General features: G+C 39.7%; 1 protein-coding gene across 2 annotated transcripts in view; it reads left to right on the forward strand.

The window, feature by feature from the left end:
- Nucleotides 1-15,387, forward strand: part of ChAT (Choline acetyltransferase) — a 34,136-nt gene extending 18,749 nt beyond the window's left edge. Inside the window, exons 3-11 of one of the 2 annotated variants that reach the window (XM_076689514.1) lie at nucleotides 7,542-7,714; nucleotides 8,313-8,493; nucleotides 8,661-8,835; nucleotides 9,468-9,697; nucleotides 9,775-9,986; nucleotides 10,055-10,177; nucleotides 10,328-10,535; nucleotides 11,172-11,372; nucleotides 11,450-15,387. In XM_076689514.1, coding sequence (XP_076545629.1) covers nucleotides 7,542-7,714; nucleotides 8,313-8,493; nucleotides 8,661-8,835; nucleotides 9,468-9,697; nucleotides 9,775-9,986; nucleotides 10,055-10,177; nucleotides 10,328-10,535; nucleotides 11,172-11,372; nucleotides 11,450-11,659 — 1,713 coding nt within the window. In that variant the 3' untranslated portion in view covers nucleotides 11,660-15,387. The remainder of the gene's footprint in view (nucleotides 1-7,541; nucleotides 7,715-8,312; nucleotides 8,494-8,660; nucleotides 8,836-9,467; nucleotides 9,698-9,774; nucleotides 9,987-10,054; nucleotides 10,178-10,327; nucleotides 10,536-11,171; nucleotides 11,373-11,449) is intronic. The other variant, XM_076689515.1, reaches the window with a different exon arrangement.
- Nucleotides 15,388-15,429: the final 42 nt, after the last annotated feature.

Consider the following 15,429-nt stretch of genomic DNA (forward strand, 5'->3'; position numbering starts at 1 on the left):
TGGACTTTTCGAATTTTGGAATTCTGGAATTTTTGAATCTTAGAATTCTGGAATTTTCAAGTTCTGGAATTTGTGAATCTTAGAATTCTGGACTTTTCGAATTATCGAATTCTAGAATTTCTGAATCTTAGAATTCTGGAATTTTCGAATTTTGGAATTCTGGAATTTGTGAATCTTAGAACCCTGGATTTTTCGAATTTTGGAATTCTGGAATTTTGGAATCTTAGAATTCTGGAATTTTCGAATTTTCGAATTCTAGAATTTTTAAATCTTAGAATTCTGGAATTTTGGAATTCTGGAATTTGTGAATCTTAGAACCCTGGACTTTTCGAATTTTGGAATTCTGGAATTTTTGAATCTTAGAATTCTGGAATTTTCGAATTTTCGAATTCTAGAATTTTGGAATCTTAGAATTCTGGAATTCTGGAATTTTCGAATTCTGGAATTCTGGAATTTGTGAACTTTTGAATCTTAGAATGATGAGAGGGCCAGGCCACCCTGAGGGGTGGGGGCTCACCCCCTGTCCTACCAATTAGAAAAATAATTTAACATCTATTTAAAAATCATTCGATATTAATAAAAAGCAAATATGATAAATGTTCGTACCTGGATTTAAAATTAGCTATGGTTGGATTTGAATTATCTGGTCCCTGCGAGAAGAAGAAAAATTATCATACGGCTTCCCCGTTTCCCAGGCTTCCTGAGATTCGTCCGTCGAAGAGATCTGAAAGAAATTCGAACAATGTTAGAGGAGGGTTAGCAGCTTACAGTCAGGATAAATCCATGCGTTCCACGCGAAAACTTTTCATCTCTGGCATTATCCTATCTTATTGTCCGAGGGAGTAACTTTAATCCATTATGAATCTTGAAAAAATTCCTAATTTATATACATTTTTAACAATCATTATTTTCTACAATAGTGCAGCTATCTTTAAAAATAAATCTTTAAGTTGAATCTTTTCTGAGATTGAACCGCGAGAAGAAATCGCACGAGGGTGGAGACGAAGGGGGAAATTAATTCGAGATTTTCGAAGGCCTTGGGGCTCGTCGAGATTGAACGTACGCTTAGTTAATCTCCGCGGATACGAGCTGCCAACGAAACGAGCAACTTCCTGATCCTGTTTTCCTCCTGGATCAACGGATCCCCGCTTGCCCGGCCTGTCGATGTCTCCTCGTCGAGGTCTCCGCAATCACGCTTCCTTTCAATCGATCGTTCTCCATCTCCGATTCATCGAGGTCACAAACGATCATCTCCATACATAGTCGTACCACGGTTAAAAATCCATGGAGGGGTCACCGCTGACCCCCACCTTGACATATATAAATTATGATACATTATAATTTTGCAATTTGTAAAAGTGTTGAAAGGAAACACCTTGGAAATGATTGCAACCAGTTCCCCCTATGGCACGTCAAACTGTTCCACCCCCATTGGGTCGAAGCTCTCTGTTGTTCATCAGAAGTCTCGATGCCACGGGGTGTCGAGTTTCCCGTTTAACGCGATACTTCATTAGCCACGGTGAAAACGACGGGTCGAGTTGTGTCGTTGAAAAGGTTTCGGTAAATCGATGGATCCAAACACGCCGAACCCTATCGAGGGCACGATGCATCATGCCATGGGGCTAGTACAGTGGAAAACCGATAGCCAAATATAGGCCCTTCGATTTACCGTTTTACTATGGTTACAATTTTATTTTAGAAATTTCTTGTTATAAAGAAAAAAAAATTTGTTCAGGAGTGACTGTGTGTTTAAAAAGGGCCACGCGTCATAAGACTTGAAAGGATTACCAGAAAGCTTAGCTGTCCCCAAAGCTATTCGAGGTGCGTAAAGGTGTGCACAGGTATACTTTCGAAAGCATCGGCACGAGACACCCTAGCCCTCAGCGTGTGGTCGATAACGGGGAGTTTGCGCTGATAGAAATCCACACTGACAGTTAAATACATTCCGCACACTTGCATTCATATTTTTCGTTCCAAAAATTCCGGGACAATTGTTAAATGCAAGAGACATTTAAGATTTTACAAAGAGAACGAGTTTTCATTATTGGATAAGTAAGAAGGAGAATTTCATTTTTTCAATTATATAAAATCTAATTAAGAGGAAAATAGGAAATTGCTTCGAGAGAAGAAAAGTATTTCGAAACGGGAAGGGTGAGATATAAAAAGAGGGAAAAAAGAGAAACGGAAACGTGATGCTTGAAGAGAGGAAATGGTATTAGTACGAACAGCATCGTGTTCGAGCTTCTGTTGAAATCTCCGTAACCTGACACTCTGGAAACGAACATCAAGGCACAAGGTTGATGTTCCTGAGCTGTTTCAGAGTATTTTGTTCTTCCGAGTTACTACAATATCTCAAGTTCCATATCTATACTTTTAAAAACATCATAAAATTCTAAATTTAATATTAAATAGTAAAACTTTACAAGATAGTCTTCAGGATAGCATCTCTGGAAAATCATTTCACCCCTAAAAATGACCTTGATGTAAAATTCTCTTATACCAACGTATGCATACTTTAAAACAGTATAACTTTGTCCTTTGAAGATTTTTCATACAATAATTAATAACAGAGATATTTCAGAATTTCTATTTAACGATGTTGTTTGAAACAACATACATATACCTTCATATCTTCGCAACCGGTGCACCTATAATAAAACTGATTACATCAAATTATTCGTCTTTTAAGGCCACTTAAATTTTATTTGAAACATTTTTTGATACAATCAATGGTTTCAAAGATATTTTACATTTACTGTTCAAAATGGGACATCCTCTATTTTCCAAAAGCAAATTTATTAATCAGAAATTGTTTAATAGTGGTCCCCACACTGTTAAACGTAATATTTTTGCAATAAATTAAAATCAAATGTTTATTGAAGTGTTTAGAGAGCATCAAAGAATACAATGACGACAAACGCAGTTTCTTAATTCAGTTTCGATAAGAAAAGCACAGCCTTTCAAAGGCTTCGGAGCATACTAATTCTTACGGATTGCACACAAACGTTTTAATATTACCTCAGAACAGATTTCAAAACAAAAGTATTTTGCGTTATTATATGATCACCTGGCAAATGGATCAGAGAAGCTTTTGGGTATTTCTGTGAAAGGAAAATGGCTCGACAATGTTTAATTAGAGAAACGAAATCACTTTTATGAGACGATTACATTGTCATTTAAATTTGTTATGAGACGCGGTACACTGATTCCGAGATATCGTAATAGACGTAATCGTCGATTGATTGAATTTCCGTCTTTGTTGCCATTCAATGAACAATAGAAGATAAACAACAATGAAAATGTGCATACAATGCATTTGTTGTTACATAAGATCCATAAAGGTTCCATTTAAAAATACTCCAAACTCTCCTTTCCTTTTTTATTTAAAAAATCAACACCAAGTGCCTGACGAAAAATACTGCTTTAAGGTAAAAATGAAGGAGCCTGTAGCAGTACAGGGAGGTGATGAAAAAGATCAACGAAACAGCCAAGTCACTGTAATTTGTTATCCTGGATGACTAAGGAGGAGCTTCTATGCACACTCTATTCAATGAAAATTCACCTTTCATCGAGAAATATTTCCAGCAACGATCAATCTGACAATGAGATTTAAGGGAAATTAATTATATGCTCAACCCCCAGGGACGTATTTTAATCAAAGCAAAATAGGGTTAACTTCCAGTTAACATTTTTAATTTTTATAAATATATATTAATTATGTTAAATACACCTGACTCTTTTAAATACAATTTTAGGTTGTGTTGTCATACAATTAGCTCTTAGGTTATGTTGTCATACAATTAGCTCTTAGGTTATGTTGTCATACAATTAGCTCTTAGGTTATGTTGTCATACAATTAACTCTTAGGTTATGTTTCTCTGGAAGCTGTGGTGGTTAGAAGTGTCCCGACTAAATTGTCCGTTTCATTTGCAACGATCTAATAAATTACTGTAAATTATGTTCGAGACGGGGAACAGAAGATATCGAGGAAAATATCCTGATTATTTAGCATCGTTGCATTAGACGTTTCCTCACCACGTGAGACTCTTCTCGCAATTCCACCTGCGCTCGTTAAGCTACTTACAGAATACTAACTTGCGGTATCCATCAGCCGTGTGTACGATCCTTTCAGAATCTTCTCATGAGCCTGATGCATCTGATATACAAGGTGTTCCAGAAACAAGTTGTTCAGTTTTAATCCTCCTCCTTTTACACCCATCTTTCGTCATTGCAATATTTATCTAAAATAAATATTATATCATTTTATCTTGCTTTATGATCCTTAATTAGACGGTCAGAAGGTAAACAGTTGCAAAAGATGGTGAAATGGAATCGGTGATTTCGTTATTCAATTATATAAGTATCCCATTAAATTTATGGCTTCATTTATAGACCTCTTTGAACGGTTATAGAATATTTTATTGCCAGTGCTTATATCACGAAATATCCTCCATAAAATATAGCTGAAGATGTCCTAATTTTTTTTTTTCAATAAAATATTAAATACTGAATCGCCCTATTTGTCACTAAAATGGTTGAACAATTTTTAGATAATTTTTATATGTTCGTTTCACTGTTTGTAATGAAAGCACCTAGGTGTGAAAGTAGGGTTAAAAAAAACGTGACAGTCATGATAATTAATGGCTCCCTGAGTCAATTCGCGTCCATGCAGAAGCAAGACAATCGGATATAATGCTATCAAGTACATCATCAAGCGTAAAGCACGTCTATTACTTCTATTACGTCCTCTTCAGTAGGCTGATTACACGAGCGCGTTTTACTCGTCCGTTTGCTAAGGCAATGCACGTGCTCCTGCTGATGTAACTCGTTACCAAAGATGGCACAACACGTGTTTTCCGTTCCAACATATTTAACGCGTCTTGCAGAAACGTAGGCTAATGGGAAAGGTTTACTATTAATTAAGAAGATATCGGCGCAGTCAAATTTCTTGGAATAATTTCATTTGATAAATTGTAATATTTTACTTGATTAAAATGTCTTTCTAGTATATTAAGATATTTCAGACATTAAGCTTCCATTTTGGATCAATCTAACCTAATCCAGTGGGTGTATCAGAGTTGAGGTTAGGTCAGCCAAAAAAAAACATTAATTAATAGATTGATTGTCCTCTTTGAAAGAAATGTCACCTTTGCCATTGTGGTAATCAATCAATCACTTCATCGACTTGCACACCTTTTTCCTGCACCGATAAATCTTCCTCCTGAACGAACAAGAAAGTCTTCCAATCATTTCCCCTAGATTCTCTTCGAGAGAAAAAATTCCCCAAAACGTGTCACAGATTATCAACCGACTCGTCAGCAGCACAGAAAAAGCACGTGTCGTAGGGTCATTAAAACCATCGAAGGATGCACAAAAGGAACTGGGCTACAGTCGCCGGTCCACATTGAATAAAAGACCTCAGATCAGACAAGATGATACGTGCGAAAGATCGTTATCGACCCCTCGGATACACAGGGACCCTACTCAATCCGTGTCTGTGTTATGCACTACAGTGCATACAGTGTAATGCCATTCTATTATAGACAGCTAACATTTACTGTAAATTTCAATTTTAGCAGGTTTAGCAACTGTTTTTAGTATTTTGTTTAACCTCCTTGGGCTGCTGGTAGTGATCTTCATTGTTGAGGGCTTTATGGTCCTTATTAGTAGGCTATGAGGAAAATAGCGATATAGGGGCAAGTGGTCCTATTCTCTACTGGGAAGGCTTACTGTACACTTTGGTGCAACGAGGGCTTCCTTTCCCTAAGAGTGGGGATAGGCCCCTCCCACCACTTGCCTAAGAGTGGGAGGTAGGGCCCTCCCGCCGGTTGCCTAAAAGTGGGAGTAGGACCCTCCCACCACTTGCCTAAGGGTGGGGGTAGGGCCTTCCCGCCGGTTGCCTAAAAGTGGGAGTAGGACCCTCCCACCACTTGCCTGCAGTTTTAGGAAGATCTACACCTAATATACAAATAAGGACCTATGTGCTTTCCTTAGTTCACCTCCGCCCCCAATGCCAACAGCCCCTCTTCCCATGCAGGTCAGTCATCTCTGAACAAATAGCGTCCAACATAGGTACCGGTAGAGCCTACCTGGCTAAAGTCATTGACCATTTTGTACTACGGAATAAAATGTTAAACCGACAGGGTGCGTAATCCTCAACTTTTGAACGACTATGTATAGAAATGCCGCAACGATGCTCACGATTCGACGATACTTTCGCGGTTCGGTTTATCGAGTTCACGGGAATCAAAGCAACCGAACCGCCGGAAAAAATCTTGCTCTACAAGCATGTTCCACTAAGTTTCGCGGGTCGATCTTGCGTTACAGCGCACAAAGCGTGTAACGTTGCGCACCGCTTGCACAATTCCGCCGCGATGTACCATCAGACACATAAAAAAGAGATGACTTCAGAGGGTTTCGACACGCGTAACAGAGTGTTTCTTTTAGTCTTATTTTATTTCTGTATCTCTGCAGCGAGGGAGCAAAAAGATCAGGTAACCCCCTATGGGGAAGGGGGGGGATCAAAAGTTCCGGAGAAATCTGATCCATTTTTGAAACACACTGCTGATCTAAGGTCTCTACCGTTTACGTAATAGAACCGCATGACTATAGAAAGCAAACTGAAAGCGATGCTAAAAAAAAGAATCATGTCATTTCTCGTTGTTGTGACACGTATGCACTGCGTTAAAATAGAAAGCTATTCCTCGTATCACTGACTATTTTCATCGACGTACAACGGTATAATTATATTTCCATGCCTGCTCTGTTTCTGGTTTCAGAGCTATAACAATATCGATTTTGCAATCTGTCCAGAGTTTATGGCTAACTACAATTTCTTTGAATATTTATAATACCCTGACTGGCGCAATGAAAATGACTACATATATCCTTGGTTTTTTCATTTGCTTTTGAATTATTAATACATTTGCTACCAAAGCAGTGATATCAACGCCTCTGAAAGAACAGGAAGAAGTAATTCATATTTTTTGGACACAATTCTGAGAAAAATGTATAATAATTCCGATATTTGTATTCAGGGGAAATATATCTATGGATGTACAGAGAGCTTTTTCAAAAAAATTGTTATAAATGTCCTTTACTGCTAAATTGCTAAATTTTAGCTGTGGCTATTTGGCTATCATGCTGTCCTTGTCTCTCCAACAGAGGAACATGCAGGAGAGAGAAGGACCGACCGGAGCTTCTCAGTTTCGCCGCAAGAGACCCCCAAGATCGATTCGGACTTAACCCTTAATAAATATTTTCCATTAATTCTAATCTAATTTTCAACTAACTCATGTTTTAAAATAAATAATAATCCTTTGATCCCAAACTGTAATATCCTGGACACTTTTTTTTTTTAAACGACACAGGGATTACCGTGACACGTCATTAAATACGGATTAAACAGCCGAGTCTCGTTCGACCACCTCCCTTTCATTTTCGTTTTCCTCGTATCCACCAATTACCGGGTCGACTATGCTAACGCAGAGTTGTTTAAAAGATAGAACCATAAACAATTTGTTCCTCTTGTCTATTGACAGGCAACCGCATGGTGGCTAAACGACATGTACCTCTCTATCCCTCTGCCATTGCCGATCAACGTGAACCCTGGCCTCGTAACGAAACCAAAAACATTTTCCACTCAGAAAGGAGCCGCTGTGTTTCTGGCCCGATTTCTGACCGAGCTCCTCAACTATCAAGAATTATTGGATAGGTGAGTGTAATTTTTATAACGATACTTTTCGATCAAGCTACGACACCCCGAAGAAACCAACGAAAAATACAGAAGAAAGAAGTCGAAATGAAAGGATTCCAGTATTCGAATCCTCCCTGCTGAAACACTTTTTAACCCCGAACGGAAGCTGACTAAGCTAATCGCCGACACGGGGCTTAGAAATCCCGGGGAGAGGAATTGGAGCTTCCCGAGGACGGGGGACATTCGTAAGAAGAACTGTTCCGTCATTCGAGCCAGTGATTCGTCGAAGGACAAAAAGAAGCCGCACTGAAATCAATTTAGCGAAGGAGCAGAAGGAAATCCGGGTTGTAAGATCCATAGGAGGCGTTTATAAAGGGACAGACTCGTCCTGAGAGAAATGTAAAGGATACTCCTACCCTTGGCTGGCTCGTATCCGCTTGCGAGCGAAGCATCCTGAACCTTTCCTTCTTTATTCTTGGGAATTAACGTAAATTCGTCGAGACGTACTGTATTATTGAGGGATCTATCGTCCTCCAACATTCCAGGCATCCTTTGTACCATCGCTAATTGCTGGTTAGGTTATCTTGGATCGTGACATTAATTTCTGTTGCTATAGCGGCGGTCTGGAGGTTCAACGAGTGAAATCCAAAGATGGAAAAGCGATGCAGCCTATGTGTATGGCCCAACATTATCAAATGTTCCGGATCTATAGAAGACCAGGAATAAATGGCGACGAACAAGTGATACTTGACAGAGCTACATCTGGCGATCATATCATTGTCGCTCATCATAATCAGGTAATATCACAATCACCCTTCCTGACTGTATCCTAAGCTCGAACAGCGACAGTAGCGCCATGCATCAAATATGGCCGCTCCTAGTACTGAGCAAACTGGTCCCATTCTTTAGGGGCAACTAAACTTAATTAAACAAGTTCTCGCTGTAACTCTATATTCTTTAACAGTTCTACAGTGTACCCGTAAGGGCTCCCGATCGCGGTAGGATAACCGAGGCAGAGTTGGTCCAACAAATTTTAAGCATCATGGAAACTAAAGCTGATCCTAGAACTCCACCGGTTGGTATCCTTACAACTGCCGAGAGGCCAATCTGGGCGAAAGCGAGGGAAGAATTGCTTAAGAGTATGTAACATTGAAAAATAATTTAAATTTCTCCGCTTCATTTTTTTGGTAACATTATTTTCGTATTTGATAAACTTTTCATCGAGAGGAAACACGAGCCACACCATTAGCGATGGTGTAATAATCTCGTAACAAGTTCTCCGGTAACCCTTGCTGCCACATGCCCTTCCACCCAGCCGCCATAATTAACCGGGCTGTACCGCGCTCACCGATATTCGCAATATCCCCATTAGCGCCCTAACTCGACCTTACCCAACGAGAATCTCCGACCTACGACTACAAATCGAATAAACGCTCGTTGTAATGAGTTAACGACGATCAGTGGTGAGGCTCGTTTAAGGAACTAAGAAATATTATCATCTTGACCAAATAGCAGTCAATACTAAACTGGGCCAAAACTTTTGAACGAGATTTTCTAATGAACAGCTGTCGACATTTTCATAAATTTATATCCGCCATTTTGAGGTTTGAAGTCACTGACCCTCCCTGTCTCTCCCTACCCCTCCTCCGCCTCTAGGACCAATGGCCATATTAACATGTTCAAGCCCAGGGTAAGAATATAAATCTACCTTAGTAATCCTGAACATATCAACCTTGATATGACCAAGGTGGGCAATACTCATGTTTTATAGATGAACGAAATCGACACAACTTGGAGCTGTTAGAAAAATGTCTTTGCGTGGTTTGCATCGATGACGACGTACTCCCAGCGACATTCAACAACCCCTACAACAAGGAGGATCGATGGATAGGCGATCGGGATTACGCCAACGTGCTCCACCATGCCCTCCATGGTGGAGGTTCCAGACATTTAGGGGCGAATCGCTGGTTCGACAAAACTGTCCATGCTATCCTTGGCAAAGTACGCGTAACTTTATTCCCAACTATCTCCTCGTCAGTAGAGATAACGATCATCACATGATCGTCTGTTCGTTAAAGGATGGCATGTGGGGTTTGACTTACGAGCACTCAGCAGGCGAAGCTGCATCCATATTCGACGCGTTCGAAGAGTTGACGGCCAAGGTGGACGCCATGCCACCTCCTGAAGAGAACACCATACCGTCTCATTTGCCAGCGCCAGAGAAACTCACGTGGCAGTTGTCTGAACAGAGTCTGAACGACATAAGGGATGCTATGACGTCCTTTGATGCGTGAGTGGCAATGAGAATGATCGATGAGTTCTTCTCAGGTATCCTGACTAGGTATCTTTCAATTGCAGCTTGGTGGAGGACTTGGACCTATGCATATTTTGGTTCAAGGATTACTCGAAAGAGTTCATCAAATCCAGCAGGATCAGCCCGGATGTTTATATACAGTTGGCGTTACAGTTCACACACTTCCGGTGAGTAAGTATACAGTCGATACTACAGTGCACTACTAGTGATGATAAGATTAGGTTAGGTTAGCTAGTCCTCCTCCAATCGGGCAGACCTCCTGGTAGTTTATTTACAAGGACTTAAGTGTTCCACGTGAAACGTATGATTTCGTATAGGTTACATGGAAATTTGGTCGCCACTTATGAGAGCGCAGGAATTCGAAGATTTGCACTTGGAAGGGTCGACTGCATCAGGGCAGCGAGTCCGGAGGTACTGAATTGGGCAAAGGCCATGTGCCAAGGGGATCCTGAAAGCCAAACGACGAACCAGCAGAACAGCGGCCCAGACGAAGGCACCAAAAGAGTTCAGTTCACCATTTACAGTGTAACTGAATCTTGCTTGTATTCCGTAGAGATTGATGTTTGTGTCCCATGGAAAGTTTTTCTGTTTTCCATCATCCGTTTGCATGTCTGTCTCTTTTGAGTGTTTTAGATTAATTGTTTAACGAAAAAATTTAATTTGCAGTCTAATATTTTAGACTGAACAAATACAGGAAGGAAAAGAACACCCCTGAAAAAGGGCAATCAATTAGGTCTAGTCTCTCTCTGTTGTTAGTTCTCTTTCCTGTTCAAGTGTTTGCCCGGCTCTCGAACAGCTTCGGGCGAGTTTCATGGGAATTCCCCGTTTGCTTTCTTTTCATGGTTCCCTCCAGCTCGAAGAACAGAGTGAGCTGTTGTTTCTCATTTATCACCCTGTTATTTCAGGCGTTCTGTTCTCCACAATTACACCAGTGTTCAACGAAAATGCACTGCAATGAAATGAATCCTCGTTGTTCCCATGATACTGTTCCGTTCAAAATAGACGTACCAAATTTTAAGTCAGCACCACTTATCACTAATTTTTAGGTTATGTACGAAACAATGATCCACAGCATTCGCTCCCTTTTGTTTACTGTCCATACCATATGTGATAAAAGTTATTTATTGGCAATTAAAACAGCGTCTCTCTATGATTTTTCAGCAAGAAAGAATCAAGGAGCTATTCGACTTGGCGGTACAGAGACAGACCAAAGAGATGACCGACAACATCACTGGCCAGGGAATCGACAACCATTTAATGGGTCTTCGTTACACTGCCAAAGAAGTCGGAGAACCGATTCCAGAGCTCTTCACGAATCAGGCTTACGAAATCATCAATCATTTCTCTCTTTCCACGTCACAGGTTGGTAACCATGCTTGCCACTCAATGGGGCCTCCCCTATTATTTTCCTACTAACTTCAGTCGTTTCCTTTTTCCAGGTGACCACGAAAAACGACGCCATCGTGGGTTACGGCCCAGTGGTACCTGATGGTTATGGCTGTGCTTACAACATCAGAAACAACGGCATCATATTCTCTGTGTCTGCTTTCCACAGCGACGGTAGGACAAACGCCACGCGCTTCGCCCGCACCTTGGAGCAGAGCCTGCGTGACATGTCGGCCATGTTGAAACAGGCTGGCCAACGATAAAGGAAAGTACTAGAATCAGCAGTCACAGGTAATAAGTAACGAATCGCCAACGAGACGAGTCGAGCTCGTCCATGAAAGTATTTATCGTAGTACGAATTAGTAGAAAGAAACGTTTGTCTACTTGCCATTGCAAGATGTTGTATATATGGACCTAGTTGCCATTAACTCACACAAGTTGGTAGGCATTGTTGGTTTGATATTCTCTCCCGGTCCGTTCGGGTTGACGCTATAGAACGGACCCTAGATAGCAATTTTACATATCGTAAGCATAGTTTTATTTCCGCCATGGTAGGTGGAAGCTTCTCCTAGGGCGGTCAATTTAACGACGACCACGTGAAACGTGAATCCATGATGATTTTTAGGGAATTATTCTTCCAGTTGTACTCGCATGCACGTACCGGTGCTTAGATACATTGTGCCATTTGGAAGAGAAGCTTTTTTCTATCGTTCTGCCAATTTAGATATCTATTCTTGTGAATTTGTCACAAGGCCATTGCAACCCTGTCGCTATTAATGCCGACTTAATCGGCCATGGCATTTTTATGGCCAAAGAAAGCTCCAAGTATTCCGTTGGTATTTAAATAAGTTTTTGCATACTGGTGATGGTAAAAAGCTTATTTAAATATTGACAGAAAAGATGGTAAGCAATTTTAGTCTGTAGATCAGTCGATCATTGTTAAACGCTAGTCCTGTTATGTCCGAGCGCTGGAAGTTCCTTTCCTCTGAAAACGACTAGTCTTATCGTTATCGTATCGCTGTTGATTGTAATTGTTAATTAACGATAGTTCGTGTACAATTTATTAGTTGTAGCATACTGCGAGCTACGGTTGCTTAAACGAATTTGATCTCACCATTTTATGTGTTCTAGAGAACTGTAACCTTCGATGTAACCGAGAGATTAGACAAGTGATATTTTAGGGATACGGTTTAAGAACTACTTGTAACATCTGCCCGAGTAGCCTTCATTTTAGAATAAATCGTGAATAGGTTTACAAGCAATCAGATATTTCTTTTTATAGTTGACGATTTTTATCGATTATATACGTCTATCTCGTTAGAAAGTTAATTGTATATTGACCATTTCGTTTAATTTAAAACAGGCGTTCAATAATTCTGAGCAGAAAATTTCTGGTCCAGTAGGGAATTTACATGAATCAATGAGTTGAAAATGCAGACTAACTTTTTTCCATAGAAGGCCTTGTTTCTGAATCAATAGGTATTGAAAGTTTATCGAAATTTCAAATATTTAAAAAAACCGCCATTTCTTCATAAAAGCGTCACCTAGTGATGAAAACGAGAACTAAGGTAAGAATAATTTTTGCGCCTTTATAGACGATATCAAAAAGCTCATTGCACCTACCAGTAGATGGCGCCACTTGTTTTGGCGGTTTTCTTTTTTTTAAATATAGAAATATCGATGAATTTTAAACATCCGTTTATTCAAATATGAAGCCTTCTATGAAAAAATATGATTCTACAATTTCGACTTATTTTTCCATGTTATTGTTGGATTTTAAATGGCATCGTCGATCAGAAAAGTGTTAACGTCCTTTTCATTTCCCATAATAAAGATAATATTGTCTGATCGTGTGAAATCCTTGATATATGGAACGAAAAGATAGAATACACGAGTAGGGACTGAGAAAATAAGTTGGTTAGGTAGAGAAAAAGATTTCTAGCGCACGGACTTCGTCTGTCGCAACACATTCTAAAAAACGTGGCCAATGTTGGCGCCCGCACAGTAAACTCTTGTCCAATTCTTAGGTAGGTCGGCGGTTTGCCTTTCTCGATAGACCGGTGAACGTTGACGATAGCTCTCTATCTCACTATCGCGTTAATCTTCTACATCTAATCAACTATTCTAATTAAAATTACTTCCCCCCTCCTTGAGCACCGAGCTCTGAAGCGACGAATTCGAGGTAACTTTTTCCCTGAATATAAAAGTATTAACTCTCTAAACGGCATTGTTTATTTAGATGAGAAAGTGGTGGAAAAAAATATAACGTACTTTACGCAATTCATATGCGAATTGTACGGTGCCCGTACACTCCCTCCTGCCATTGGCTGCCATACAGGAGTGGGAAGAGACCGCTGCGTGACGGCCTTATATAACCTTCTCGGGGCGCGCATGCGCACTTGCGTATCAAGCGACGCAGCGTTGCGCGCGCAATCTGAACACTGCTATGCAGAAAAATATAAAATTTCCCAATTGCCAAGAGCTACGTTTTTCTTAATATAATACAAATTTATAAATACACGCACTTACCATATGCAGCGTCCTCTTTCTATTAATATATCACTTTCTCAGTTCACTAAAAATAATGTGCCACTTGGAGATGTGATACTGTAGTAAGTTTGTCGTTTAACGCTATACCCTAACACTAGCATTGTACGCTCTCGCCTTGTATCAAATTGTTATAGTTCCATTAATAATTTAGAAGCGAATAGAGAAACTATATGTGCACATCTATACATACAGCACAACACACGTGTTACATGAATACAAAGCACATCTGTTGACGTTATTCATATTTTATCAAGTTGTTTCTTAGGCTTCGTTAAAAACTAATTCTCCACTGTACAAACACACGTGTACGTTAGAATTGCCATTGAAAGAATATGCAGTTTTATCAATATATTATCTGTTACGCATCAGATCAGAGAGTTTAAAAGAATTTTCCTTCGTTTTTTCTACACACATGTGTGAATCTTTGACGAACGCGAGGAATTGTGCTAGTTCCTTTATACAGTTACTAAATAATAATATATCATATATATATATATATATATACGTTTACGCATACACATATATGTATACACATATCAAAGGCACACGTTTAATGCATAACAGAGAATGTACATCTGTTTTCGCGCATATCTTCGTGACATATTGAAAGTGTTCTATATTTAGTTTTAAGATACAAATACCTATTAAATTATAAGGTAAGGTGGAAAGTAAGATGTTGTTAAAGGTAATTCTAATCGCATAATTGTTGCGATCGCAACCCTGCGGCCAAGAATATCGCGCATATCAGGCGAAAGCCAACTATAGTGATAATTTTATCGAATAGGATACATCCCTGTAAATCGATAGAATTTAATGAAAATATCTCGTACGAAGACCACTATCGTTAATACGAAATTACTATACAGGGTGTCCCAGAAAGAGTGTTAGTCCTTTAAGGGGATGGTAGCTGGGGTGATTCTGAACAACATTTTCTTTGCAAAAATGTTATTTGAAGCTTCGTTTTTGAATTATTAAGGAAAAACCACGGGCCAATGAGAGCGCGCGTGCCGCGCGGGCTCAGGGACGGCAGTTTCGACTCCTGCGCCCGCGCGCTACGCACGCTCTGATTCGCCAGTGTTTTTCCTTAATAATTCAAAAACGAAGCTTCAAACAACATTTTTGCACAGGAAAATGTTGTTAAGAATCATCCCAGCTACCATTCCCTTAAAGGACTAACACTCTTTCTGGGACACCCTGTATAATAAAATGTGATAAAATAATTGACCAGGTTTCAACGAAGACATGGCAAGAAAATGAGATAACTTTGAAATAGTCGTCTTCGTATGCGATACGTCTAATGTAATAAACTCGTTAGCACATTTCACTTTCTGTCCATGCAGAAAGCATACACAGCATACCTCTGTAATTAACTAATTTGCGGCAAGTATGTTGTATTATGTGTACGTTTTCCTGTGCAAGAATAAACACAACTGTGACACTAGCTGTTCCTTTTTATTGTAATCACAATCTAGTACAAATCTCC

Source organism: Osmia lignaria, chromosome 8 (genome assembly GCF_051020975.1).
Source record: "Osmia lignaria lignaria isolate PbOS001 chromosome 8, iyOsmLign1, whole genome shotgun sequence".
Classification (NCBI taxonomy): domain Eukaryota; kingdom Metazoa; phylum Arthropoda; class Insecta; order Hymenoptera; family Megachilidae; genus Osmia; species Osmia lignaria.